The sequence below is a fragment of the Falco rusticolus genome, chromosome 4, assembly GCF_015220075.1.
Source record: "Falco rusticolus isolate bFalRus1 chromosome 4, bFalRus1.pri, whole genome shotgun sequence".
NCBI classification, from domain to species: domain Eukaryota; kingdom Metazoa; phylum Chordata; class Aves; order Falconiformes; family Falconidae; genus Falco; species Falco rusticolus.
Window position 1 is genome coordinate 97,909,727 of NC_051190.1, and position 25,194 is coordinate 97,934,920.

The 25,194-nt window shown below is 39.2% G+C and overlaps 1 protein-coding gene across 9 annotated transcripts in view; it reads left to right on the top strand.

Moving 5' to 3' along the window:
- The window catches only part of TRAK1 (trafficking kinesin protein 1), a 140,556-nt gene that overhangs the window by 110,905 nt on the left and 4,457 nt on the right, over positions 1-25,194 (top strand). For 7 of the 9 annotated variants that reach the window (XM_037382717.1, XM_037382719.1, XM_037382721.1 and 4 more), the window contains 9 exons: positions 457-535; positions 1,006-1,136; positions 1,650-1,724; positions 2,957-3,094; positions 4,755-4,831; positions 6,841-7,077; positions 8,036-8,352; positions 12,708-13,037; positions 21,741-21,843. In XM_037382717.1, coding sequence (XP_037238614.1) covers positions 457-535; positions 1,006-1,136; positions 1,650-1,724; positions 2,957-3,094; positions 4,755-4,831; positions 6,841-7,077; positions 8,036-8,352; positions 12,708-13,037; positions 21,741-21,843 — 1,487 coding nt within the window. The remainder of the gene's footprint in view (positions 1-456; positions 536-1,005; positions 1,137-1,649; positions 1,725-2,956; positions 3,095-4,754; positions 4,832-6,840; positions 7,078-8,035; positions 8,353-12,707; positions 13,038-21,740; positions 21,844-25,194) is intronic. The other 2 variants (XM_037382718.1, XM_037382725.1) reach the window with 1 other exon arrangement.

A 25,194-nucleotide genomic window follows, 5' to 3' on the forward strand; every position in this document is an offset into this window, starting at 1 on the left:
ATCAGAGCAGGAAAGAAAGCAGGGAAGGAGGTAGCACTAAGGTTTTAGTGGAATATATGATTACAGTACTAGCACTTTTTTAATAGTATCTGAATGCTAGTTTGTGACGATACCTGGCTTTGTTCAGGTGACCAGATCAAGCTCTGCATACTAGTCTTCTGTATGTTCAGGGCTTTTTTTTTTAATTATTTTTAGTGCAAAATACACAAGTGACATCTAGTGGGGATATGGTGATAGTGGTGGAAGTTTCTCCATACAGTCATGTCTGCTGAATGTTCATCTGGCTCCTTTTTTCAGAACATGAGGGAGGACAGGCAGGCAAAAACTGTAATTTCTCATTGTCTTCCTGGAGGAGTGATTAGAAAAGTTTGTCTTCCTGAAGCAGATGGAAATGCATCAACATACTAGCAATGAATGTGCTAATGTAGCGTATTTTGATGTGGATTTTTTGAACAGGCTTGTCAGCTGAAGACTGAAACAATTACTTACGAAGAGAAAGAACAACAGCTTGTCAATGACTGTGTAAAAGAGCTAAGTATGTCCCTATTTCTTTTCACTTCTCATTTGAGATAGTTGAGTAAAAAAACACCCCAAAACCAACCAAACAACAAAATCCAACAAAAAAAAACCCACCCAAAAGCACAAAACTGAGTCAGATCAGCCATACTTTCCTGTGGTACTTATTTTCCTTATCTAAATGGTTGTAAGGAGAAAATTTATGGCTGAAACTTCACAGCAGAAAATTCTGGCTGTAAGCTAAATCTATCTCTGTTGCAAAATAGTTTTGCATTGAAAATGTGAGTGTTAAGGGAAAATACAATCTCCTTTGCAGTATGAGCACTTTTGTGTCTTCTGGCTTTGTGTTCTACTGTTGGTTTTCAAAAATACTTTGCTGTGTATTTGAGCAGGATTCTGCTGAATCAAGTCATGTGCCAAAAGAACACCTTTCTGCTTGTTTTTCTATGTTTGGGTTTGTGTTGTTAATTGTAATCACTTATCTTAAAGGGGATGCAAACATCCAGATTGCCAATATCTCTGAAGAGTTAGCAAAGAAAACTGAAGATGCTGCCCGGCAGCAAGAAGAAATCACCCATCTTCTCTCTCAGATAGTCGATCTGCAGAAAAAGGCAAAAGCTGTAAGGAATCCAGTTGCAAGGCTAAGTTGTGATTTGCTACTATTGTAGCTGGAAGACAAGTTTCAATCCTCTGTATAGTAGAACCTAAAGGAAATTTTCCACCCTCCTTACCTGGGTGACCTTGTTTGATGTTGAATATCTAGCATACTTGACCAGAAAGCATCAATTTATTAAAAGATGCATATATGATATATCAGATACAATAGTTAGATTTATTTTAAATACTAGATGTGAAAGTCTGCACTGAACTTAATGACTTCACATAAGAGAAGAAGGCCAGCACAAGTATTTCAGTGGGCACGTACTCATTCATTTTAGAGCCTTGGAGGTTCATTTAGCAGGGCACAGAATGATTCTGGGTGTTCTTGTGTTAACATTTTAAATGTTTGTAAACTAACATGTGGACTAATTGCTGCAGGAGGGTCTTCAGAAAATTTAGAATTTTTCTGCTTACATATAATGTAGGATATAAACGTCATCACAGTATTTTTAACATTTTCCGGCATGTTTTAGTGTGCGGTTGAAAATGAGGAACTTGTCCAGCATTTGGGAGCAGCTAAAGATGCCCAGAGACAGCTCACAGCAGAGGTGAGTACATTACTTAGTATTAGAGTAATTTAGTAGTAGGGCAATGGCTGTTCACTTTGCCACAAGAGTTTTAGTCTTAAGCTGGGTCAGAAATACCAATTAATTTTGCCTATGTATATGGAATGAAGGAACATTTATGTTCTTGGTAGAGTTCAAAACCTTTTCCTTCCTTTTCTCTCTTCCTTCAACTGGCATACATTTTAAAAACCTGAGGCTTATGGGCTATATAGGAACCCCTTTAGAGGCTGACTTCTCTATGCTGGTAGTTTAAGCCTACTTTGGTTTTGAATAGTGAGATAACACTGAAGAGCTTATTCATACTGTGATTTGTTCAGGGCATAAACCAAAGACAGTCCAGGATTGCTGGCTGTCTTCTGGGTGCTACATTCATGTGAACAAAATGCATGAAATAGAATGAATAAAGCTTGATCCCATTAGGATGTGTCTTGTAGTTGGACTACTTGGAGTTGAATCTTGGACTGCCCATAGAAGCCTTTCCTGCTATGGGCTTTTTATATCTGTGGTGCTCCACAAAGACTAAGCTCATGCTTTTCCATCTCTTTCTTAGGGAAGACGTGAACAGGATCTCGGTTTCTAAGCCAAGTAGCTTATTTTTATGAAACTTGTAGGAATGTGGTGTTTCAGACTTCAGCTCCTTGCCAAACTTGGTTGAGGTGGCTGGTGAAGTCAAAAGCTATGAAGGTACAGACATCTACAGACAGAGTGATTACATGAGATATGTTTCCTGAGAAAGTCAAGCTAAAAAGAAGACATTGTCTTAGCCTGTTGGAGGTTATATGTATATGTTATATCTATGTAAGTCTTGAGTTAAAAATTCTGAAGTCCCTTGGAACACTGTGAAATGTCTTGTCCGTTTCCTATGCTGTTTGCTACTGCGGTCATTATGGCAGTAATTAGGCACTGTATCTGATCAGACTAAAGATATTTTAGCTCTGTGTCTTGTTAATAGTGGCTTCATACAGGTATGCAGGGCAGGAAATGGAGCAAGCAGTTCCTTCCTGCATCATGACCCCTCTGCCCTCACCCCACCTTCCCATTCTTAATCTGTTATTAACGGTTTTCAGTGATACTGATTTGTTGGAGTTCTCTTCCTTTAAAGTGGAATGTTCTTCCCTACACCGTTATACTTTACCAGTGTTAAAAGAATTTGCAGGCTTTTTGTGATGATAGTGTAGCTCGTAATGTCTTGGACTGTTTTCTATACTCTACAGTTGCGAGAGCTGGAAGACAAGTATGCAGAGTGCATGGAAATGCTTCATGAGGCTCAAGAAGAGCTGAAAAACCTCCGGAACAAGACTATGCCAAATGCTATATCACGTCGGTACCACTCTCTCGGTCTCTTCCCTATGGTAAGCTGATTCAAGAAAAAAACTTGCACACACCAGAAAATCAACCAGAGGAAATGTATTTGTATCTGACTTACAGCTTCAGGGACAGGATGCTGGGCCAGACATGAGCATGGGTGAAAAGTATATTGATGTAGCACTAAAGGATACCGGAGCGATCAGTTTTGCATACATGGTTCTGAAACAGTGATGCTGTGCAGTTACTTATTTTTGATGCAGTATTACATACAACCTGCATCTAGCTGTGCTTATGTTGTGAATCATGAGTAGCATTAATAGGTTGTTGCGCAGTTCTGTACTGTCATGCATATTGGTTATGCATCTCCTGTACTGTGGTGGTTGATATTCAGTAGGATCTTCTTGGTTTTCTTCAATATCCTTGAAGATGTAGCTTACTGATAACTAATGGTTTCTGGACATGGCATCCTTCTAGTCACTTCTGATACATGTTCTAGTTCTTCAGTACTTGAATAGGTTACACATATGTTCTTGTTCTAGGGTCACTGAAAATCCAGTGGTTCATTAAAATAATGTTTGTTGCTAATATGCATTATGGCAATGTCACTGGTGTTAGCAGCTTTGTTTACCTAGTTTCATTTGATTATGACATTGTACATCTAAAGCATGGGGAATGTGCAGTACCCTCAACCAAATGAGAAACAAAGAGTGGATAAGAATGTCTAAGTAAGTTCAGTGGCTGGCTCTGCTTGCCTGTGTATCTCTAGAGTAATTCCATTACTTCTGAGGGCGATGATACCAGTGAAGTTTCTTTTGAGTTACATTAATGTAATCAAGCAGCAGAATCTGGCTGTCCTTGTCTTTAGCCATGACTTGTCTTATTGCTGAGGAAGAACACAAATTATATTTGTACCCAGAAGAAGTAAATAGTCAACAAAGGCTTAGCTTGCCTTTTGGTGTTCCCTTCTGAGACTGAACAGGCAATTTCAAGTGCAGCCATTTAGTAATACAAGTCGTACTTGCACAAATAAAGTTGAAAGCTGCAAAAGGTATGTTTGTGCTGAGATAGGCTTACGTGTTTTGTATAAAAATGATTTTCAAGTGTTGAAGCATGGGACCAAAGATCGTTTGGATTTATGAATGTTTGACTCTTAGGCGCTGCACTTAACTAACTACATTTAGACAGTAAAACTTACTGACCAGCAATGGAAAATTGATAGCCTGTCATCTGTAACCCTGTGGGGGAAGCATATAATGCTTTATGCCAAGAACCATGTCTTTCTTGTGGGTAGGTAATATTGTGAAAGGGAAGAGTGTTTTCTGTTTATATTAAATGAAAACAAATCAAGCAGAACTTTATAAACAAAAGGTGAGCATTATCGAGTAGGGAATTCAGTCTGGGAAGTTGGGGCACCTGAATTCTGTTGTTAACTGTGATGACTTTTTAGGATCTTTGACAGATGTTATATGTCTTCAGATGCGAAGTACTGTAGCAGTATAAGGCCAAGCCATAATTTGTCAGTAATTTAAATGTATACATTAGTCTTCCAGCTTTCTAGTAAATTTTAGTTTTTAAACCTTTCTCTTTTTTCTCCATAATGACACTTTATTAGTTATTATTTTATATAAGTAAACAATTATTTTCTGCAATGATAACCTATTAATACTATGATATTTGTTTTTCTTCTGTGCTTATTTTTAACAGGATTCTTTGGCAGCAGAGATAGAAGGGTCAATGAGGAAAGAACTGCATTTAGATGAACCCGACTCTCCTGACTTGGCGTACGACTGAAAAGAATTGGTTCCTAATTGATTGATTGTATCTGAAGTTAATTACCATTTGATGGGAAGGGAAAAAACAGGAAATAGTTGAGCTAGGAATTTAGAAAGAAATATTTCTGGCAGAATGTGAATGATAGAGAGAAAGGAAAATAAATTATCTGTTTATTGGGGTGATTATATTTTCTACTAAAGGTATCAAAGGAAAACACCTATATATAGATTTTACCTTGTCTTATGAACTTTCTGTCCTCATTTGTGAGTGCTGAGAATGAGGAAGGGTTTGTTTTCTTGTGTGTTACCATGCTAGGTGTCTTCAGTTAATGGTTAGGGGATGAGTTCAATTCCTTGGGTTATCTCCTCAGGTTTTGTAACAGAAGTTGCCAGGTAATTACTGATCTAATCAGTACAGTACAGGGAGAACATCAGTGCAGAAAGAGATTCAGTGGTTGGGTGCTTACATTGTGATGCCCATTACGCTTGTGCTGAAGTTCTCTTGAATTGAACAGGAGAGTGGTTTGAAACAAATTAAGTGCTTGTGACAGTCCAGAAGTTATAGATAGATACAGCCTTGGTGACACCAGTTGCACGTGTACTCCAGTAGGTTTATCTCACAGATTTGTACAAGGCATGGACTGGTTAATTTGAAATAAGTTAATCCTGTTTAGAGAGTCTTAGAGAAAGAGTTTACGAAGAAAGGACACTCAGGGAAGGTACAGTAGCCACTTTCCAGAAACCTAAGTATATTTACAAAAAGCTTGGCACATACTTAAACCTCCTCTGAGCATGAGCCAAGAATTGTAAATGAGGCTTTGACAGAGTGAAACGTTGTTTAGAAAAATTAAGATCAGAAAGATGTGTGTGCTCGAACCCCGTAGGATCTTTCTGTCCTTCCAGCATAATCTAACTTAAAGATAGTAACTTCTTTAGTATACAAAAGACTTGTATTGCTATGCATGTACCAAAGAAGAATATCTTTTTTTGGTTTCATGGCTTGTGTTGGTTTTTATTTATTTGTTCAGCAGTAGTAACTGTAACTTCTGTGGGACTGTTTATCAATAGGTGCTCTGAGATTCAGCCTCTAAAGGTATACAAGTATAGACTTGGAGCCTACACACAAAGATTGCAACTGTTGAACACTCATGGACAGAAGGAAAGTAATTTGAATGACATTGAATAGCATAAGGTGTGCTGTCATTGTTATGCCCTGTTACCTTTAAGCTGGAAGGGATGCGTTGGTCTTGTGTTCAGCCATCATTAAACTGTAAAACAAAGTAGCAATGGCACTTCTGTAGCATGATGTAGGGCAAATTTAATTTTGTCAAGAAATTTCTGCTAAAGTGTCACCTGATCTTAATCTTGAAGCAGATGAACAATGTTTGTTATGATATCAGGACAATAGTGATAAAGAATGAACTGTAGAAGTAGGTAAAAAAATTAAGTTTCCAGCCTTGACAGCCTCTCTCTAGACTTTTGGTCCATTATATTTCCGATGGTTTTTGTTTCTAAGCGTTATTTAAGGGAGTTGGAAATTCATTCCGAAAAGAAAAGATACAAGACTTGCTTGCTTAGAGATCAGTAGAGTAATTTCAAATTCCCTTTTAAAATTGATTAGCCAGTTCATAGTTAAGAATTGAATGGAGATCAGTGTTGTTTTTGAAGAGCTCATTTCCACACGGTGGCTTTAAGATGTTTTTAGCTGATGTACTGAAATGCTCTTTCACTTAATTTTGTTATTAATATTTGAGAGGATATAATATATATATATATATAAAAAATACACCATTCTCAAATGTTCTGTCTAAAATATTCTAGGATGATGGATTGAATGTAATGGCCAGACTGTAGCGAGTATGGGACCCTATGCATACTACTTTACAGAAACTATAAAGACAAGGTGGTTGGTGGAGCTGTGAATAGGAAGGGTCGTTAACAAACTGTTACCTGTTTCTCTGTTCCTTCTTAAGGTGAGAAGGCACTGTGTGATTATTAACTCTGTGTGTGTCTTACAGTCATCAGAAGCGGGTCTTCGAGACAGTGAGAAATGTCAACCAGGTTGTCAAGCAGAGATCCATGACTCCGTCACCAATGAATATCCCAGGCTCTAACCAGTCCTCTGCTATGAACTCAGTCATTTCTAGTTGCGTCAGCACTCCACGTTCCAGTTTCTATGGGGGAGACATCTCTAACATTATGATAGACAACAAGACCAATAGCATCATCTTAGAGACGGAATCCTCTGACAACGGGTCAGTGCAATAGCTCTGTACTTTGCTTTTGCTTTAATTCTGACATAAAGTGTTGCTATTTTCCTCTTTTTGTCTTACATTGTGCAGTTAACACGGTGATGTACATCTTCAAAAGTTACTTTGTTCTGTGCTTACAGTTGTTGAGCACTCAAGTTTGTTTAAAAAGGAAACTTTTTGAAAGTACTGTATATCAGTGTCTGTAACTAATGCCTGTTCTGAGATGCAGCATCATCAGATGATGTAAAACATAAATTTTTTGTCTTTGCAATTGTGGGTCAACTTTAATTATATTTTCAGTATTTTACATTTAATGCTAGGGAGTTCTGATCTAAGATGCAGCTACAGCTAATGCTTTTGATGCTATAAATAAATAAATGGCATGTAGGTTACCTAATACAAGAACTTATGAATGAAACTAATAAGAAACTTGCTATTTGAGCCATTTGTCTCTTCCCCCAGCACAGCTCCACACTATGCTGTGTATACCTTCCAGTAAAAACAACTTAATGTTTCAAAATAACAGATGTATTCACATAATATACCCTTGTGACTCATTACGGTATTCTTGTAACATAGGCCCTGTAAGATGTGGCCTGCTTATTTGAGTTTGTGTAAATGTAAGAGAGTGACAACAAGTAGACATCTCTCATCTCTTTGTAGGAAGAACCTCTTAAGTAAAGTGCAGCTCTTCCAACCAGGAGTTTCCAGGCAGGAACTAGGATTCCAAACAGTTTTAGTATGAAGGAGAAACAAAATATTGGTGTTTGCCTTTGAGCTCCTTGGATGAGTGGCAAGTTGTTCCCAGACATAGTAGTTTAAAGGTACTGCTGAATATCTCAAAACTGTCATGTGAAGTTTTTAAGCATCTCTAAGAATTATTTTTTTCTCCCTCCTCTCCCCGCTTTTTTTCTTTCTTTTTTTCTTTGTGTGTGTCTGTCCGTCCCCTGTTACATTTTAGAAATGAAGACAGGATGAAGAAGCCTGGAACTCCAGGGACCCCAGGCTCCAGTGACCTAGAGACTGCCCTTCGCAGGCTGTCCCTCAGGCGGGAGAATTACCTCTCGGAGCGAAAGTTCTTTGAAGAAGAGCAGGAAAGGAAGTTGCGGGAACTGGCAGAAAAGGGCGAACTCCATAGTGGCTCCGTTACCCCTACAGAGAGCATCATGTCGCTGGGAACTCACTCCAGATTTTCAGAATTCACTGGATATTCAGGAATGTCTATCAGCAGTCGCTCCTACCTGCCAGAAAAGCTTCAGATTGTGAAACCACTAGAAGGTGATAACAAAGGGCCTCGGCCTTTATCTGTTCTTCTTAGTGACTCTTTGTGGTCTCTTATCCATCACCAGAAAGCAGGAAATCTTTGTAATACATACTCTTTTTACTTTAGAGACAGTAATCCACGCTGTTGGTTTGAAATCTTCTAACTGCGACGTTTTTCCACAAGCCTTAAGAATGTTAGGAAACAATTCCAGCCAAGGCAGTAAAATAAATGTTACAGGCCACACGTGCATCAGCTCAGCAGTGCAGCTTTATGTCTGACCTGAACCTCAGTGTTGCAGTTTCATACTTAGAAAATGAAGGTGGTTGAGTATCTGAAATCTAAGCAGCCAAAAGTATTAGTTGATCATATCTCAGTTCTGCAAATAAGCACCTGGAAAGACCTTTGCCTAGTTCACGTAGTCCAGTAGGTCTGATAAGGCTATTTTTGTGATTAAAAATTACCTCTGGACTTTATTTGGCTGTTGTGAGTGGCCATACGTGAGCTTCTGTGGCTTTGGGTTTCATGTGTGAAATAGTTTGTTGGTTTGGGATTGTTTTTTTTAAGTCAAATTTCCTCCATATATTGTCACAGAAAAAGGCAAGATATAGGTAGATGGTAGTCAGGGCTAGAGCTTCATTGCAAAGTATGTTGCTGTAGTCTGTCTAACAAAGCTGACAGCTCATACAGTACCGTCTACTTGGCTTTCTTCAGTCCTTTCGGGTTGTTGCTGGAAGTTAGTTCAGTAAATTTCTTCAGGTTTTAAACAAAATGAAGCTGTTTTCCTTAGTACTTCACAGATACACTAGCCATGTAATTTAGCTTTGGTTTCTGTCTTTCTCACTCTTCTCCTTTAACAGAACTCGTGTTACATTACATTGTCTGTGTGTGTTTTAATTGCAAAAGTTCATTTTTTTCATCTTTTTAGAGCAGGTTTATTTCATCTATAAGGAACATTTAGCATGACATAAATTCAGAAGCAAAAATAATCCTTCCTATGTCCTGAAGAAAGTGATGTGCTGTATCTACTTGTTCAAATGAAACTATAGCCATAGCACACGAGTCCATACGGTTCAGCAGATTTTAGTAGTTTGTTTTCATGACTGCTTTTAAATGGTCATAAAAAATTTTTGTACCACATGAGGGAAGGGATGATCCAGCTCTGTTTCCGTTACTGGTTGCTACCACTGTAATAGGTTTCTGTCACCATCCCATTATATCTGCTTTTTTCTTTCAATAAACTCTTAAAGTCTTTATCATCTTTCTATCTGTCTGGGTTTTTTTTCCTGGTTTTGTTCATTGTTCTCACTGGGTCATTTTTTTCCTTAAAATTATTGCACCTTTTAAAGTACTTCTCGTGTTTGGTTTTAGATCTCATTTGTAGTATGTTTGTGTCTGCCTGTTTCATAAGTTTAATGTTTATCTTTTATTAAATACATGTTTAGGATGCTGTTCCTTGCTTCAACTTAGTTTCTTTCCTGAGAATTTTCCCTGTGATTTCCCCCGCACCCTCAACTTCACGGATACTTCCAGACTACTGGGGCACAGTAGTCTGCTGTTCCTGCAGATTGTTGCCTGTTGTGCCTTTGGGTTTTATTACTGTTTTCCTAGGGGTGCTTATGCTGTAAAATGGAAGAAATAAAAAGTTAGTTCTGTAATAAATGTAAGTTAATGGTTTCTACTCCTTTACAGCAATCTTAAATCCCACAGTAAAACAAATAGGGTGACAGAAGCACTAAGAAATGAATCTTATTCTGCACCTTTAAAAAAACCCCAAAACAACAACAAACCTACACTTTTAGTCAAATAGAATGATTGCTTGATGTGACTTGCTTTAGTGGGTCTTTTGTTTTGGTTTGTTTTTAAACTCTGCATCTACAGCTTGTTGTGCCATAAGCACAAAATAGCACTCCCTGTGTGCTGTAGGAAAGCTGGAGCCTTGGACTCATTGTATCTTCACCCACTTTACTGCGATTGTGGCAACAACGCACCGTGAATTTCAAAGCTTTCTCTGACCCCGGTAGCATGCATGCAATCATGCAGATACCAACAACAGAAAAACAGATTTAATTTACTGTGTTCATATTTTTGTGCTTATGTCATCTTCGCTTCAGTTTGGCAGTTCCCACTCTTGCACACTAATTCCCTGATGCCAGCTTTTTCTGATAACGTAACTTACAAAATTATCTAGCCAGAGACTGGGACTGAATATAAGCGAAGGTGTTGTACTCCCCTCTTCATTTGACTTATTATTTTTTTTTTAACAATCATAAGGGAGTTAATAGCTGTTGCATTTGCATCAATTTTATGTGCAGCAAAGTTAAGGCTCCCTTACACACATTTTTATGAGATGAAAATTAAACTCTGATATCCTCCTTCTTGTGATGAAGCGTAGGCCACTTTGATTTCCAGTTTCCAAAATAAACTAATAACATGTAGTGTCAATAGAAGTGTTAAAGCTCAAAATGCAGATATTCTGGTGAATATCTTTCCATAGAAAAGATACAATATATTATCAATTAAATGTTTGTTCCCTGCAGAGTTTTTCTGAGTATAAGTTTTGGTGAGCCTAAAGGTGAAGAAGATTACGTCTTCAGAATGCATGTAGAAGTTAATTAGCAACAGGATTTTATACTTGCATGCAGTGCAGAAAGAAATTTTGATTTCAGTTCTTAAATTTTTAAGCGTGTTGTCATACAGCAAAGCTGTACTCCTTGCTTAAAGCTTGACAGTATCTGGCACTTCTCCACATTCTGGAATATTTCTTTTATATAGAAGGAAAAAAACCTGGACCTTTCTGGCAATTCAGAAATAAATACAATTTGTAGGGATGTCTCTTCCCTACAGTTACTTACTTTGGGATTGTAATGGTTTCTACTTCTTGAACCTCAAGGGTTCCAATCCTCTTTAGTCCCTCACAACTTACTCAAAATTCAAAAACAACAAGAGAAAAAGAAAAGATAGGGTCATTATCCAAAGTAATCTAGCAGATTCATTTAAGCTGAGGTAAAAATTACAGATTTTGAAGAGTGAGGTAGGCTTAATCAAAATGCTTCTCATTCTAAAGAAGGACTTTTCCCTGTTTCTTGACAATAAGCTTCTTCTCATGCAATATCCTCATGTGAAACAGCAATTTTTCTCATCCGATGGGATTTTTTTCTCATACAAAAGAATGTATATTGGCCATCCCTTCTCTAGTTGTTACAGTGGTTTAGATTTTTACATATACCGTACAACAAATTGAACATTCTTGGTCTTTGAACACTGGTGAGATGTTTGTATGCCAGCTTGTTGAGTGAGTCAGTGTTGTGCTCTGGGGAGAGGGGACAGGAGCAAGACAGCAAAAACTGTTCTGATTCAAGCTAGCAGAGATGAGAACAAAGATGGTTTGATTATGCCATAGGACCTGGAATGTATAGTTTTAAGTTGCACATTACAACACAGCAGTGTTCGGTGGGCACATCGGAAAACGTAGGCCCTTGCGAGCAGTGTTTAGTCACTGCTTGAAGAGTTGGGTAAATCCTCCCCTGGTTTTATTTGGCCCATCTCAGTGGACATATCAATTTAACGTGATACATGGCTGTTTCTGACTCGTCTCCTTTTGAACGCTAAATACTGAATGCTTTTCTCTGTAAAATGCACCTCTTCCCTCACTCAAAACGCTTTTCTGCCAAAGAAGAAGCTACAGGTACAGTAGCATTTAGTTTTGTAGTAGTTGAGTTCCTATACCATAGGGGCTCAGATAAGGGCCATACAAAGGTTTAGACTTGATGTATAGGTCAGAGTTGTTACCTGCTTACAGATGCCTGAAGTTGATGTGGCTTTCCCAACGTATGGTAGAAATGTGCAGTTTATGTGACTACCACCCTGTTAGCCACCAGTAGTAAATTCTGATGTTTGCAGCACCTTTCTTGGTGTGAGCTTAATGTGGGAATATGTGGTATATGTTCCTCTTACAGCTTTCTGTGATAGTGCTCAGACCAACTGTTAAATACAACTTCTTTCCACTCCCGCTTAAGCCGGTGAATTTAGGAGGGTGCGAATACTGATGGGGAGGGAATGTGCATGCACACAAGTATGCCACATCTTACCACCAGACTTTGCCTAGCTACGTGCTGATGTGATCAGTTTGTTTCATGCTGATGTGGAAATGCTGAAGAGTGGATGAAGCAGTTTTGCCTTATAGCATGTCTTCCTAGAAAGAGTAAAGCCTAGAAACATTAAACCCAGAAACACATTAAGGGGTTGGGGCTCCCAGACCTTTGGTCTTCCGGATAAACAAAGTGGGATTTTCTGCCTTTTAGATCCTGGACTAATTACTGATTATTTTTTTTCTTTGTGTGTGTGTGTTGTCCTTCTGTTCCCTTTCAAGGTTCTGCCACTTTGCACCACTGGCAGCAGCTGGCTCAGCCTCACCTGGGTGGGATCCTGGACCCGAGGCCTGGGGTTGTCACTAAGGGCTTCAGGACTCTGGACCTGGACCTGGACGAAGTGTACTGCCTTAATGACTATGAGGAAGATGAGACAGGTGACATTTCTTACAAGGGCCTAACTACCTCGACGCCAGTTCAGCACACAGAGACCTCAGGTGAGAGGTCACAAGCACAAGTGACTGTTTCAGACAACAAGAATAACCCCCGCCAATCTCAGGCTTTCACAGAGGAGATGCAGGAGTCCACGACTGACGATGATGAGGGGTCTGGTGAGGGAAACTCATTAAGTCCAGTAAAACTGACATCTTTACAGGATTTTGATTACTGGGCCATTCTCGCATCTCTCCAGAACAGCATCCATAGTGTTGCTTTGTGTGTAACATCTGCGCGTTAATGCGTGCAGTAGTTAGAACATAACCATTCTAACATTGGCTCAAAAATCCTTTCCTTAATAGTCATTTAATTTGACTTTTTTTTTCAGTAACAGCATCTGTGGTCAATATTTTACTCTGTTTTGATAAGAGAAGGCTGCTAAAAGGAAGTGGTTGGCTCACAAACCTTTGTGTGGCACGTATGCAACTTGTATGTGTATTTAGTGCACTCTCTGCGGTGTATATAATGTATAGATGATATATATTTTGTATGCCTATAGTGCAGATATTCTTCTGACTGTTTGTAAGAGGTGCTGCCATGCTTTAGATTTTTGTATTTTGGGAAAAAAACAAAGACTAAATGATGACAAAAGGTGCATCTAAGTTGCCTTCGCTGAAACAAATGGAAGTGCCTTGAAAATCAAGCTAAGAAATTCTGCAGACTTAATTAAGTTACCTCAGATAGAGTTAACTGGTTTTAAACTCCCTTTGAGATAAAGAATTAAAAGGATGCTTTTATGCAGAGAATAATGACATTTCCCTCATTCCCTCTCCACCACACTATTAAATTCTGTCATTCCTATTTATACCGTATTGAGACTTAAACATTTTTAAGTGATGCAGTACTGCATGAGTTATTAGATAACTGATGTTAGTGATCTATTATTGCACGAGGTTACCAGTTCTCAGACTATAGATGTGTTTTGAGTTTGTGTGGTTTCTTTTTCTGTTGGTTTTTTTTTTTTGGGTGGACGGGTGTTTGTTTTGTTTTAATAAGCTATATAGGAGTTTAGTCTTCATTAAGATTTGCTACTGGTAAAGAATTATGTTTAGTCCAGAATCAGAAAACTACCAGAACTCCTTTTTCTTCAGACTTCTTGTTTTTACGTAACTGCTTTAAATGAAGACACTTCCTTCCTGTTCTTTTTTCGCAATATGTAATAATTTATTATTTGGCTAATCTTTGGAAGACTAGATTGTCTCAGGGCTAGACAATAATATTTCTGTTGTTTTCATGAAGTGCCAGAGTATCCTCAGCTCTCACTGAAATGGCAGTTCAGTGCTTTCAGCTATTGAATGTAAGCTATTTTTTGCAGTCAGTTGTAGTAAGATTCAACCTAGAGTCATTTAGATTGGAAAAATACCCTTAAGTCCAACAATTAACCTAACGCTACCAAGTCCACCACTAAACCATGTTTGTGAGCACAACATCTACACGTCTTTTAAATACCTCCAGGGCTCAACCACCTCCCTGGGCAGCCTGTTCCAGTGCTTGAACATTCAAATCCTTCAACTTCCCTTTCCATTGGCAAAAAGTGTCTTATTCAATGAGATCTGTTGCCCAGGAATAATGATTATATTAATTTTTAATATTAATATGGAAAGAAATGATGCCTCTGCAGGACTTGTGTACAGTTTTGGGTATTGTCCAGGTTTTTATAATTTTAAAGTATGAATAACAGCAGCAAGAAAAGCTGGAGATCTAGGAAATATGAACTGAAATAAAGACTGAAATAACTGACATGTTTTAGGGTCTGCAGAATAAAAGATTTAAGAAAAGATATGATTAATTTTAAAATACATTGCTGCAGAGAGGAATGCACAAGCAGTTCTTCATGTACTCGGAATACAATAATTGTGTAAAAAAGCTGTTTGGGTTACGCTGGGCAAATAATTTTCTAATTGTAAGACTATTCAACACAGAAACATGTCAAAAATTTGGAAGACATTGTCATGGACCATACATAAACGATATAGGTATCATTTAGTTCTTTAGGTTTTTTAAGAATGGATTAGTGAAAGATCTGTGGGTAATGATTTGGAATAGTTCTTTCTTTGGAGTAGAAAAATAAATGTAGTCCAGCGCTGTGATTACAAAGTGGCAAGAAAGACTAGTATTGCCCTCCACTTTCTTTCTCCATGATAATTTAAATACAGGTCACTGTTACTAACAGGTTATTCCCTTGTTACTGCTGACTTTGCCTGGGAAAACCCTCTCTCAGACAAGGCTTTTAAGCATATTCCCTACCTTATAAATTGGCAAAGCAGATAAAATCTATGAAATTGTCCTAGTAGTCTCATTTCATCTTATATTGTTTGTTGGGTAATTTTAATACATTACATGAACAGAGAAATCTGTCAAAATTAGTAACTTTGATCTATAGAATGAACAAATGCACTGAAAACTTTAATTTCCTAGTATTTATCCTTCCTTCAAATTGCCCAGCTGCTTAGGATTTAGGAGTATCCATGAGCCACCACATCATTATTGTTTGCATAGTTGCTGTATCTGCTTTTTGTTGAAGCAATTTGTCAGGTCGTGTACAGGGAGAAGACAACTGTGGATGTTTTCAGAGTAGGCACTTACTAATGTGGCACTGGCTTTCTTAGGATCCACAAATCTGCCCGCTGAAGGATGCCTTTTGGGAGTAGGGATGTGTGCTTAGCTTATGAATGTATTTTGTATTTAAATAGCGTGCAGCCATTGCTTCTCTTGAAAAAACCTCCTCAGCATTCTTTCTTCCTCTCCCAGATTTCTGTGTAAGAAATGCAGTGCAGGTAGGGGTGTGTACGGATGTGTGGTTCCTTACAGTGCTGTCACAAGTGCAAGGTTATGACCTCATTGCTTGCATGATTTCAGCGGAGATGCCAGTTGGCAACATACGGACTAAGCACTTGCTAGAGAATGTGGAAGTAAAGTAAAAAAGAAAGGAGAAAATTATCTTCAATGCGTTCTTTAGTGGTAGTGCTTTTGCTTGTAATCCAGGATAGCTCTATTGTGGAAAAAAATCAGAGTTCAAGAAGTTTTTAAAAGCCAGAGGGTATTTCCCTACAGTTCCCATCAGCAGGTCATAGGGTGTGCCAGTCCAGAGCTACAGGTCTTCTAACCTGAGAGCAAGGTGTCTTTGGAAATACAGTGCCTACAAGGACCGTTCCCAGCAGGTGTAAGTCATTTTAGTCTTTTGCGTAGGTGTCTCTCATTATCAAATGATGTATGCTTTTACAGTTTGTGTCTTACCATTTTTGCACTGGAGATTTTCTCTAGCAGAGTGCTATGAGGTCTTATTTTTACTGCCATTTTGCAGGCATGCAGAGTACTGCTTGAGATGAGCCCCGAGAGAGGTCATTTTAACATCCAGGCTCAGGAGAGCAAGTGCTGCTAGTAGTGCCAAAGGTGTCTTGTAGCCAGAATAAATGTATTTGGAACAGAGTATCAGTTGTTTCTTGGTGAGTGCTGGACAGAGTCAGAAATCATTCTGACTAAATAAGAAAAAGTTATGTTCTTTGAATTTTCCTGTCCCTTTATTGAAACCTATAATATCCATTGATATATAAAATAACTTCCTTACCGTACATGCAAATTGTATCCCAACTGTGGCACTGAACATTTCAGGAGAAATTAACGCACATGTAATTTATGATCTGCAGTTGGTCTGATGAAGCTACAAATGGCGTGTGGGCTAGAGTAACTTTATGGAGGATTGTAAATTCTAGAATCACAGTTCTAGCCTAATACCCAGGAATAGGTTGAAATTTCTATGTCATTTGTATAGACTCTCAGCATAATTGGAATGGTATAGAAGTTACAGGATGCAGCAATGTTAAAACCATCTAGAACAAGTGATTTTTGCAGCACAAATTTTGAATAACCTCAATATATTTTTTTTATTATTATTCTTTGAGAGAAACTGTATATTATAAAACTGTGGAGTCTGTTTCAGAGGAAGGGGTGGTTGTGTGGTGTGTGTGGTGGTGTTAATTCATTGCCTTTCAGGTTTCCCTTAAACAAAAAACCCCAGGCCATTCAAAGCACTTAATAATGACATGAATGTTCTCTTTTTGAGGTTGGAAGGGCTACACTTGGTTCAGCGTGTGCTTAACTGCATGCTAGTATTGGGTGCATGAACCCAAGCTGGTCTTCCAGTACTTGTGTTTGTAAGTTCCACTAACTGATTGCTTTACAGGATCAGCCCTCTTGTACTTCGTGTGTAGACCTTAACCATGACATGGACTCCTTTCTAAATAGATGCCTAAAATCACAAAAACATATCATTAATGTCTTATGTTTGAGTTGGTGTTAGCAGGATTACTATACATATTTCTAAGAGGTTACCATTGTACAGAAAAGCAATAAATCTGTTAACTCTTAGAACGAAGGTATTGATGCATATTTAAATATATTTTATTTTCAAATGGCATGAATATTTCACAGTAATTATTTCTTTGAAAAAAGTCTGTCAGCAGTTGCTATGTGTGCTGTTAAAATGCTAGAATTTTAATTTGTCGATCCTAGCCTGCATAAACTCATGTTGAAGCCACATTAAATACTTCAAAGTCTTCTTACATCTGTGCTCTGTGGTTATATGCATATGAGAAGGAGAACTCAGCCAGAAGAAAGCTAAGAAAATCCTGTCCAAAGAATACTCACCTTTGTTCAACTTTTCATCTTTTGCTGTTTCCAAAGGCAAAAGAAATGGAAAGTTTGGAAATGCATATGTTCAGAAAATAATTTTAGTGTTGATTGTTTAAGAAAGGTAACAGGAGTAACGCTTCTGGCATAGATGTATGGATTCTTGGAGGTTTTCAGCATTCATGGTTACCCCTGAAGGCAGTGTTTTCTGAAGGACATCTGAAGGCACTTAAATGCCTTTAGGGGAGCACCATGCTCACATTTTACAGCTGGTGTGTTTATCACCCATCTCTGTGTTGTTGTAGCAGTTAACCTGGGCATCAGCTCCAGTATTCCCTATATCCTCCCTGTTCTGTCCTCAGCCAGGAGTTTTCAGTACAGGTAGCACTGGGTATCAGAATTCTCACCTTTAGTCACCCAGAGGGAATGAATGCTGCTAAATTTAGAAAGTGCATGCAGCAGTTCTCCTGTGGATCCTAATGAGGTTTTGTGACCTAGTTTTCAGGAATTTCACCTTGCCCAAGAATGGAGTTGGTGGCATAGACTGGCAGAAGTGAAGTCCGTAGCTTGTATTCTGAGTGGGAATGAGGCAGAAAGTGCCTCTTCATGGTCCTTCATTATCCTCTTCCAAAGCAGGCAGAGTTGTTTGTGGTTGGTTGTTTTTTTCCGATTCAGCAATAAAAAATAAAACTTCTAATGCTTTAAAATACCATCTGCTGCTGTAAGGACTCCCCAACCTGGTTGTCGTTCCATCCCTGGCTCACCAGCCTGTGGTAAAGAGATGCCCAAATTCCACTATGCGCCCTGCTGAAAGAGCAGGGAGCCAGGTTTCCTCCTTTTGTTAAAACATGAAAGAAAAAAAAAATCCAAAACCCAGAGTGTTTTGCTTCAGAGTTGGACTAAAACGTTACCTTTGTGCCAGTCTGGATCAGGTCATACTCTGAAGATTTCTGATATTTTTTTTTAAAGTTAATTTTTTAATCACTCTGTATTTGCCAGAAGAGTTGTTTATATAAAATGCAAAGATTTACTGCCCACTGTGAGCTCGCTGCCTCCTTGCTATTCATCTAGCATAACAGTGAATTTGAGTTTGTAACCAACGGCACAAAAGTTAATGCTGGTTCAGTATAGCTACCTTTTAGAAATCTTTCTCAAACTTAATTTGTCTTGACACCTTTTTGTGGCTGGGGCAGGCTATTGGTTTACCAGCTGTAACTTTGGTACCTTTCTCTGCACGTGCTGGTTGAAAATCAGATTAACGGGTCTTTTGAGAGTTCCCTCAGCAGAAGACCATATCCTAAACTCATCTGTTTGTTGTTTGCATCTAGCAGAATGGCCCGTCATCTGGAGTACTGAGGCGGGATCTGAAACAGCTCAGAGCTGTATAAGATCAGCTTTGTGTTCTGAGTGGGGAAAGCTCTGTTGTACCAGAGGATGGAGCTCTCTGCAGTCAGTTTGACTAGTACCTGCCTTTTTTTGCAGTATTTTAAAAGGTGTTTTTACAGCAGTGTTTGTGCTTACGGTAGAGTGTCTTTCAGCTGTAATGTTTTGTGTTTTTTCCAAAATGCCTAAGAATTGTTTGAGAAAGCTTAATAAGGTAAGAATCATTAATTACTGAGAGAGAAAACATGATCTAGCAGCAATCTGAGGTTTAGTTTGAATTTTAATTTAGGGGGAAAATGCACAGACAGTTTAGCTTATGGTTTCCCGAAGGATGAAATTACATGATGTTTTTGTAAATTCTGTTAAACACTGAATTATGTACAGATTCTTTTTTGTACAGATAGGAAGCCTTGTTGTTAACCTACTAGTGCTTTAAAGAGGGTGTAAATAAAACATTCGATTTCAGACAGTCACATGGAGCAGATGTTTATATTTAAAACAATACTTTGCTGTATGTACATGTGAAGATAGTCTCTCTTACTGTAAACTTCTGTATTACTTCCTCAAAAACTGATACCAACTCAGGAGATGGCCATTCTTATGTAAAATGGCTAGGTTAGGAATGAATGGTTTTGTTTTTATTTTATAAACTTTGTTCATTTACAGCAACAGGTTCTCAATCTTTGTATTGTGTCCAAAGGATGGAAAATACTACAGCAATGTGATACACCCCGTTGTTGACTGATGGAGGATGAAGCTGGTACAGGACTTTCTTAGTGGTATTTGAGGGTGGAATACATCCTTGGAAATTGATAAAATTTTTTGTATAATTTCAATTTTTCCTCTGGTTACTCAGTGATTGCTCTACTTTTAGCAGCCTTCTCCTATCTCTGACTCATTAATAGCAATGAGTCTTGCTTTTGCTAATGCAGCTATGTATCTTCAGCGTGCCTGTTTCCAATCTGAGGGGATGCCCAATGGATATAACAAATGGGGAAAATGCACTTAATGTATTACAGCTACATGCTTTGGGTTGAGCTTGCAAACTTGAACAGGCGTTGCTTTATTCTGTTCTCTATTCATCATCCAGGGATAATGGCTTTGTTTCTACTTGATTTATGTTGAAGTCCTTTGTTTTCTCCAAATAACCAATTTTTTTCATGTCTAGTTATTTGAGCTCTTTCTCCAGATTTTCTTTTAACTCTCTACAATATGGAGAGAATCATGATTGCTAGGCTGTGCTCCCTTGTAATAGCTTTTATAGTACTCACACTAATCTCTAAAGCAACTGGATTCCTGAAGCATCATAGTTACCATCTCTGGAGGTGAAGTAGAGCTTGTTGTTATGCTGTGCTAACATTTGAGTGTGCTAACATGACACTCCAGTGGGTTTTTAGAAAGATCCTTCTTTAACATACAGCAGTATGTTCCAGCGCTAACTAGAAGTTACCTCACGCTGTATGCTTAGCCACTTCTGCTTCCACTGTTCACACTCCCCATGCGCTGCCCTTCACACACTGCTTTTATGTGTTCTTAAAGGACTACCTAACTGCACACACTATTTTGGAGCTGTGATACTTTGTATATGAAAAAGGGAACACAGCCACAATTAAGACTTGCCTTGCTTCTGCTAAGCTTCTCTGGAAGTTCAGAATGGTGTCTGGTCTAGCTGGTTGTTCCGTCTGTCCTTTGCAATGTGTTGAATAGTTGTGTACTGTGGTATTAAAATGTGGCTTAATCAGGGAATGGCTCAGAGGGTTGGGTAGGATGAAGGGGAGGGAGCTACAACACGGGTTTTTATTGTGCATGTCTTTTGACCACTGCTAAGTTTGGTTACTAAGTAAGACAACCTATGCAATCATGATATCTTTGATGTAATACTTAACGGGGTGTTTTTCAACCAGCTTTTCAGATGCATGGCTTTTAAATTTTGTAGCTATTTTGCAATGGCCACAGCTGCATTATATAGCAGGTTCATATGTCCGCAGCGGTATCTCTACTACGAAGAAAGAAATTGGCCTCAGTCCTTATTTTTTTCAAATTGAGCTGTATTGCTGCTTTTGCAAATTACTGGTACACTGACGGAGTGGCATTTTTACAGCAGCATTAGTGGGGAAAATTATTTACTACACTGTTTACAAATATTCAAAAACTGCTATATAGTGCAGTAGAGGACATACATTCTTAAAGAATCTGAACACATGCACAAGAGAAGTGTCACAGATGTACAGTAGTGGATCCAAACAACTGCCCCTTTCCTTGCTGTGGATATGAAAAGTCAGAGACAGAGAAACAATAACATGTGTCAGTCCTTTCCCCGCCCCAGCAATCTGTATTCCTGTAGTATTAGCAAGCTGGATCCATTACTGAGAAGTGATGGGGATACCTTGTTGTGGATCGATCTAAAAGCTGAAATGCACAAGCATTCAGAGTATCTTTGCCCTCTTGAGCTGATACTAGAAAATGCTGCTTGTGATTTCCCACTGATGCAAGTTGCTAGTTTAGATGAGGACTAGCATTTCAGGCACTGCTTTGCCTAAATGTGGTTTGAGCAAGACTTACATGCAGTGTTAGTGATCACGGGCAAGTTTCAGCAGACACTTTTAGTTAGCACTGGCCTTGGAGTTCTAGATGCGTTTCGAACAAGTGTCTGTTAGAACGCTGTAGCACTTGTGTATTTCACTTTCCTTGCATTGATCCCATCTCTGGTACCTCATCACTTTTTGCATCTGTCTTATCAGCACACAGAAGTTTGGTTTTCCCTTTTTCTGTGTAAAATGCAAAGAATTTGCTTTTTTTTAATTTAGTACCTCATCCTGGGAAGTGCATGTCACAAACCAACTCCACCTTCACCTTCACCACCTGCCGCATTCTGCACCCTTCTGATGAACTCACACGAGTCACACCAAGGTAAGGGTTTCCTGTGGTGGCAAAGCATTTAGCTCTGTCAGAGTTTTCCCTCTAAACAAATGCAAAGTAATGGCATAAGCAAAAGCATTAGCTGCATTGGTGAATTGCAATACACCCCTAAATTTTTCCTCCCAATTTGAGCTACCTCATCCTGATTTTCTTTGAGAGGCATGTGTATTGTTTTAGAAGGCCAGTCAAAATACCTTAAATTTTGTTGTCTCTAGTTAAAATATTGCAGGATCAGACCTAACTAAATTGGCTTCCAGTATCCAAACCTGACTACTCTTGATCCCAGACTAGTCGTAGTGTTCATGTGTGAATACGCAGAATGTGGTCTCTGACAAAAAAAATGAGAGATTTTTCCAGGGAGGAAAAATCTAAACGTTTGGCCCAGAAGAACAAAACATGCGCAGGTAAAGAAATCCAGGGAGTACATGAGGAGTGGACGAGGAAACATGCCTTAATCAAAACCAGGAGCCATCTACTTTGTTTGTTGGTGTAATTGTTGGAAATTAGTTCAGAGTTGCCAAACTGAAACTAATGGAATTGGCTTAATAATAGCAACTGCCATGTATAGGCAGTACATGCCAATAGATGGGAATTCTTTAGCCTTATGGAAGTGAAGATCTGAGAACTGTTTGGGGTGAGTAAATTTCGTACTTAAAAGGGAACTTTCCTTCCTTAGCAAATCAGTATTTAAAGAATGTTTTTTCTGTTTAGAAGGAAAATGCCTCATTGCTTTCTCGGCCCCTTCCAGCTCCTGTGCCGGAGTGTGCCATTATGTAGGTCCCCTTTCAGAGATGATGTGTCCAGACTTGTTGAGATGTGAGGTTGGTGGCAACTGCCTAAAAATAAGGTGGACACCTGAAAAGTAAGGGTATTAAATACAAAAGCCTGCAAGGTGGAAAGGAAATGGGTGATGATTAAATTTAACTTTTCTGCTTCCTTTTTGGCAATAAGTTAGTTAATTGTGGCCTGGCTGGTTTTTCTTTACGCTCTTCTGTCTTCCTCTCCCCTCAACGCCGTTACTGAAGAGATCCTTTTATATGGCTGCAGTTCTATTTTGATTTTCTTGTCATTGTCGAATTGCTATTAATTGTGGTCGTAGTAACCTCCTTGATTATGTTGGTTACTAAATCTAACAAATCAGCCATAACTGACAGCTACATTCGGTACGTTTTCAGCTGCCTTAGTTAAGCCAAAGTTCATCATTCATTCAGGAGGAAGAAGAGCACAACGTGATGTTTTCAGCAGACATGTCTAAGGAGCTGGTCCTTACCAACTATAAACGATTCTTCGCAGGTCATGTGAGGAGGACGAGGAAACTGCATTATGTCTCGTTATGCTGGGAGGAGGTATAGGGCAGAGACTGTGACTCAGCGTGGCAGGGGGTGAGCAACACTGCCAGCAGTGTCTGTGTTGGCAGGGTCACGTACAAGGAATGCTAGTGTGTGTGGCACCAGCTAACCCAAAGAGTTTGGATATTTACCTACCTGGTTGCACTTTAACCTAGCCTCTAACCCAGGTGACACTCTAACCTGACTAAATGTCATCTAGCTGAATGAGGTGCTTATTTATTTGTTTCTTTTCTCAGTCTAACTCTGAAACTGTCCCTGGTCTGACTTGCTGAGGCCAGTTTGAGTCTCTTTCTGTGGTTGTGTCCAGGTTGCTCTGCAGTGTTGGTCAGTTTGATGGGGAAAATATTTCCTTGTTAAAGCAATACCAAAATGAGCAAACAAAAAAAGCAACACAACGTAACAGCCGCTTTCTTTCAGGGATGTCTTGGTTTTTTTGTTGCACTGTAGTGTGTCCTGTGCTGAAAAATTAGTGGAAATACTAATGTAAATATCTGTGCAGCTGAAATCTGGAGCTGGAGGGAATGAAGCTGTTGGACTTGTTAACTCGCTGGAGTGCTGTAGTTTTCATTTTCTGACTGGGACATCTTGGAGGCCTGATAATTAACACTGCTTATGTCTGGGTTTCCAGAAGGTACTTGGTCCTACCCTGTAGAAAGTCAGTTCATGCAGTTAAGCTCGCTTTCTCTTTCTTTTCCTTCCCTCACACTGTTCAAGACTTGCGTCCTTCTGTGTTCGGCCAGTGTGGGAGATGCACTACGGTGGCTGTCACTGCTCTGTAGTTCTGCCATGAACTGGAATCAGAGCTATGAAGGTCCAGCTTCAATCAGTGCTTAAAGAGAACTGTGAACTGCCTTCTCCTTTCCCCTCAGCCTTGCCCACAGCGCGGGTGTGCTCCCTAGCTGTGCTGCCAGGGGTGGTCCTCCCCTGCCACTGGTTCCATCCAGGCAGGACGAAGGGGACACAAGGAGAGCTTGCCTTTGCAAGAAGACCAATTTTGGAGCCACTCAGCAAGGCTGCTTTTCAAATTACGCTGCTCTTCATACTAGTTTTCTCAAACATGTTTCACAGTTTACAGGGAGGAGTATAGGGGATTCCTCTTGTTGAATCGCAACTGCAGGATAAAAATCCTTCGGCAGTTTCACTTGCTTACCGTAGAAGCTGGTACAGTTGCAAGTCACTGCGGAGATGATGTTGGTCACATCCTATTTAGCCATGGAAAGAAGACATGACTTGAGACTTCACAGCAGCAGGCTAATATTTTCTTAATTAAAGAGTGCCTTAAAGATACTAAAGTACTGCTGATTTTTAGAAGATCACTGGACTAGAGTTTGTACTGCTATGTTAACTTGTGTCACCTGGTCACTGTATAACGTTAAATGTTCTAAGCTCATCAGAAACTGTGGCTTAAAGCAAAACATTCCAGGGTGTCTAACCTGACATGCACAGTAGCATCGGGTGCACGGAGTTCATTAATGTAAGGTGAAATGAGACCTCAAATTCCAGTTAAGATAATATCTAGGCCTCTTTGTCCCTATGGACAAAAATAATGCAACTCATTCATTGGCCTGAGTCTTCTCTGCACCTGGAAATCCAACCAGACTGTCTTAATGTGGCTGTCTGATGCATTTCTTGGTACAGAAAACCCTACCTAAAGCTGTGTGTTATAACTGAGCCAATCCAACAGCATGGCTCTGCTGAAAAGGGAAGATCCTGCTCTTTCCTGTTCCTTCCCCTCCTAGCTGCTTGGTTTTCCCACTCTTTTGCACTGGCGTTGGTTTTTATCTGCCTCTTGGCTGAGTGTCTTCTGCTTGCTAACCTGGCAAGATGAAGGGGAAGATTGCCGCCTTTGAACTGTGGTGAGCTCTCAGGTCAGTGAATTCTGTTAGCATCAAGTGTTGCGTTGTTCAAGACCCTTTAAATGCCATTAGAGGGGATGAGTCCATGCCTAGGAAATACCACCATGGGATTCAGTTTTGTGTGTGTGTGTGTGTGT